Source organism: Ictalurus punctatus, chromosome 1, assembly GCF_001660625.3.
Source record: "Ictalurus punctatus breed USDA103 chromosome 1, Coco_2.0, whole genome shotgun sequence".
Taxonomy (NCBI): Eukaryota; Metazoa; Chordata; class Actinopteri; order Siluriformes; family Ictaluridae; genus Ictalurus; species Ictalurus punctatus.
This window is the reverse complement of record NC_030416.2, coordinates 1547760-1552276: the sequence shown is the minus strand read 5'-3', so window position 1 is coordinate 1552276 and position 4517 is coordinate 1547760. Positions and strand designations below refer to the sequence as shown.

The 4517-nt window shown below is 40.6% G+C and overlaps 1 protein-coding gene across 4 annotated transcripts in view; it reads left to right on the top strand.

Annotated features, from left to right (window-relative positions):
- The first annotated feature begins 1382 nt into the window (after positions 1–1382).
- The window catches only part of irx2a (iroquois homeobox 2a), a 9506-nt gene continuing 6371 nt past the window's right edge, over positions 1383–4517 (top strand). For all 4 annotated transcript variants that reach the window (XM_017494154.3, XM_047158359.2, XM_017493977.3 and 1 more), the window contains exon 1: positions 1383–2678. In XM_017494154.3, the coding sequence (XP_017349643.1) occupies positions 2415–2678 (264 nt within the window). In that variant the 5' untranslated portion in view covers positions 1383–2414. The remainder of the gene's footprint in view (positions 2679–4517) is intronic.

Here is a 4517-nt window from a genome sequence, read left to right as displayed (position 1 = left end):
TCCACCTGTTTTAAATTATTTCGAGTTTACATCCGAGCGTAATGGTGCAAATCTCTGAGATCATAAAATGCATAACATTCATTCAAGAAAATGTTAATGGCGTTCCAATGTGATGACGTCACGAACGTAAACGTGATTAATAGTGATATGTTTTTATGAATTAATAACGGAATCAAAATAAACAAACACACAGTACTGTTTATTTTATTATTACACAGTTTGCCTTGTTGTCTGTAACGTGTGTGTGTGTGTGTGTGTGTGTGTGTGTGTGTGTGTGTGTGTGAGTCCACTGTTTCACACCTGTTAGTCGCACAGAGTTTCTTTACTCACGCTCTCTCTCCCTCTCACACACACACACACACACACACACTAACACGAGTACTCACACACTAACACAAACGCTCTCACACACACACACATTCTCAAACACACACACACACACACACACACACACACACACACACACACTAACACATATTCTCTCTCTCTCTCTAATACAAGACTGGGAAGCATTAACACACCCCTCCACTGATCCCCTACACACACACGACATTGAGAGGGCGATTCACACCTCCCACTGGCTGACCCGTGCACTGCTCCTACACACACACGCGCGCGCACGCACACACACACACACACACACCCATGGCCTTATTCAGCTGAGTGGAACTGGCTGCACTGTTGTTGTGGCCTTATCCTAATCTTATTACTGCTAAAGAGATGTGTTAGCTCCACTAACCTCACACACACACACACACACACACACACACACACACACACACACACACTACACTTCACAGGGCTGTGTGTTCAGTTGTACTGATTAAAAATACCTTGAAATGAACTCAATTTTCACTTAAACCTGTAGATGTTATTTTAATACTTTTAAAAATTCTGTTTCTCTTCTGGGATTTTTATTTAAAATCAGAAATAAATAAAGTTTGTGTGTGTGAGAATGTGTGTGTGTGTGTGTGTGTGTGTGTGTGTGTGTGTGTGTGTGTGTTAGTACATGCCGAGGTAAAGCACACACACACACACACACACACACACACACACACACACTTTACTACACACACACCTTGAGTTGATTTAACACTTATGACTTTTTTTCTCATTCATTCATCTTGCGGAGTTCAGGGTCGCGGTGCATTGTGGGACACAATTTCCCTGCACGAGACGCGATTCCATCGCAGTTAATTAATGCGGTATTTCTATTAAAATACTGGTTTTTATTTATCGCGCGTGTACCTCTGCATAAAAACACCCGTGTGCGAGCGAGCGTCATCCTGCGTGCGTGTGTGTGTGTGTGTGTGTGTGTGTGTTTCCCAGCGCGAGGGGCGGAGATGGGATATTCAGATCCGCGCGCACTGACTGACAGCCTCCAAATGCGCCGAGAAACTCTGCTGCTGCTCGTGCTGCACTCCTCACAGCCCTCCACACACACACACACACACACACACACACACACGCACGCGTGTACACACGCGCGCGCGCGCACATACACCCATGCAGCTCTCGCGCACGCACGCGGCGCTGAAGCTCTCTCTCTCTCTCCCTCTTTCTGCGCGTGTTCGCGTTTTATTTCTATTTATGCGACATTTTATCAGCTTTAATTAGTCTCTATCTTAGCGGAAGAACTCGCGGGGCGCGTGCCAGGTATTTCTATCCCAGCACTTCTTCTTTTCTTTTCTTTTTTTTCTTTTATTTTGGGGGGAAAGAAAATCATTTTCGAAGAAGAAGAAGAAGAAGAAGCGATACCGCGCGACTCGTTTGTGTTTTCAGGTTCGGGCTCCTTTTTTTCTCTCTCTTTTTTTTTTTTTTTTTTTTTGGAAAAAAAGACTGGATGCATTTGTAAACAACACGTTCCTGTTTTTTTTTTAATTTTTTTTAAATTATTTATTTAGTTATTATTATTATTATTTTGTCCTCTTTGTCTTTTCTGTCTTTAATACCTTACTTTTGTGCATTTTTTGGGGGGAAGAAAACACACCGGATCTGTTCAATGCATTAGAAGAAGAAGAAGAAAACGCAGAAGAAGCGGCGCGCGACTTCACTTGTGCACTTCTTCTTTTTATTATTATTATTATTTATCAATTCTTTTAAAAGGAAGATCTCACATCAGATGCATCACCAGAATTTTTTTTAAAAAAACGATTAGTGTGTGCATTTTATTTTGAGAAGAAAATACACATCGGACTTCATGCATTAGGAGAAGGCACCAGAAACAGTCGCGCGACTCATCTTTTCCTCTTTCCTCCCTCCACACGTGCATTAAGCACGGTGTGTATTCTGGACGCTTCAGACTCATGCGTTAGCGCCGTGCGCGGTGTGATGTTTTCATTTTGATTTTTTTTTTTTTTTTTTTTTTTTTTAAATATCTACATATTTTGGAGTTGTTTTTGTTTCCCGGCGCGATGTCGTATCCTCAGGGTTACCTGTACCAGCCCGGCCCGGGCTCTCTGGCTCTCTACCCGCTCAGGAGTGAAGAGCTCGAGCTGGCCGCGCGCTGCTCGTCTTCCTCGTCGTCGTCGTCTTCCTCCTCCTCATCCTCCTCGTCCACGGGTTCCGCGTTCACTCCGTATCCCGCGTCCGCCGCTTTCACCGCCTCCGCCGCGGGCGGCTTCGCGAGCGCGCTGAGCTACCACACCGACCCGGCCACCGGCTTCCCCTCCTACATGGTAAACACTTTCACAATCTACATCCGGTTCTCACCGTGCACGCGGGCTCTTTTTTATCTACTTCTCCTTTTCTTTAAATTTACCGACAGCTCGTTTGTGTGTGTGTGTGTGCGTGTGTGTGTGTGTGTGTGTGTGTGTGTGTTGGGAAGTGATAGGCTAGATGCGCTCGTGCCATGATTGTACAGCTTAATTGTTGTTTTTTTTTGTGTGTGTGTAAATCATTATGACAACATGACCTCATATAGTGCATATTTATTATCAAATTGTGTTTGTTTGTTTGTTTGTTTGTTTTATGTGCAACATGCAAAAAAAAAAAAAAAAAAGCCATGCACTTTACAGAAACCACCTTTACAATTAACGTGAAACTGTAACGGAATAAATAAATAAATAAATAAATAAATAAATAAATAATAATAAGATTTATTAATATAAGAGATCTTCCTGAATACAAAGTGCGCGTGCGTAGTGTGTATAAACAGGCCATAATGCATTTATAATCGTATTTACAGGCTACCACACACACACACACACACACACACACACACCCCAATGCGCGTTCTCTCTAGGGACCTTTTCTTATTTAAATGCCTTAAATTAAGCTCCACTGATGTTCACATTAGTTCCGGGAACCATGTTGTTTTCAGAGTCTCAGCTCTAACACCGTTACTCAGTGCTGATGTTCCTCGCATGAGTCTTTATCTCTATATTCGGATTTGATTTAGTTGTTGTTGTTGTTGTTGTTGTTGCATTTTTATGTACGCTACGTCACGCCGTCATCTCGTTATTGGACTTTAGCGCGAGCCTGTTCGGCTTCCTGAAATGGACGCGCAGTGGGCCGCAGGCTGTGAAACGGGGTTAAGTTTTATACGTTTAGAAGACGATTGTTGCGTCACGTGACATTTCCTTCTCGCGCTCCCGACGCTCCTCGGGTATTTTGGGAAGTCCTCGGAGCTCGACGAGATCACGCTCACATATTTACCCCCGTTATCGAGATTATATTTTAAATATAGGCTATATATAGGCGTATCTTAATAATAATAATAATAATAATAATAATAATAATAAATCTTGTTGTGACCGCGTGCACCATTTTCTTCTGCTAGGGAGTGAATTTAATGCACGCATGACACGTGGTATTATTTCCACCGTTATTGTTTTACAGATTATTTCCTCCCTGATGTAACGAAATGCACGCGCTGAACTCGCTCGGTTTTATTCTTCGCGTGAGAGTTGTCAGGTTGAAATCACGTGCGCGAGCTCCTGTTTCCCAGATGGATATGCATACATGCATCATGTTAGAACTATTATTATTATTATTATTATTATTATTATTCTTTCTTCATGTGAATGTGAGAAAGTCGCGCATGATTTATTGCACAACATTTATTTGAGATTTGGTTTTCCAACCCAGGCCTTTTCCGCGAGCGCTTTATTTTCACCTCTTCATGTGACTTTAGAGGATTCTGCTGCGTGGAATAAACCTCTGGGGCATTATTCACCGGAATGCGTTATTATTATTATTATTATTATTATTATTATTATTATTATTATTATTATTATTATCATAATCATCATCATCATCATCAGTATTATTATTATTATTATCATAATCATCATCATTATCATCAGTATTATTATTATTATTATCATCATCATCATTATTATTATTATTATTATTATTATTATTATTATTACCACCATCATTTTTGTTATTATTGTTGGTGTTATTATTATTATTATTATTATTATTATTATTATTACCACCACCATCATTATTGTTATTACTGTTATTATTATTATTATTATTACCACCACCATCAATATTGTTATTATTGTTAT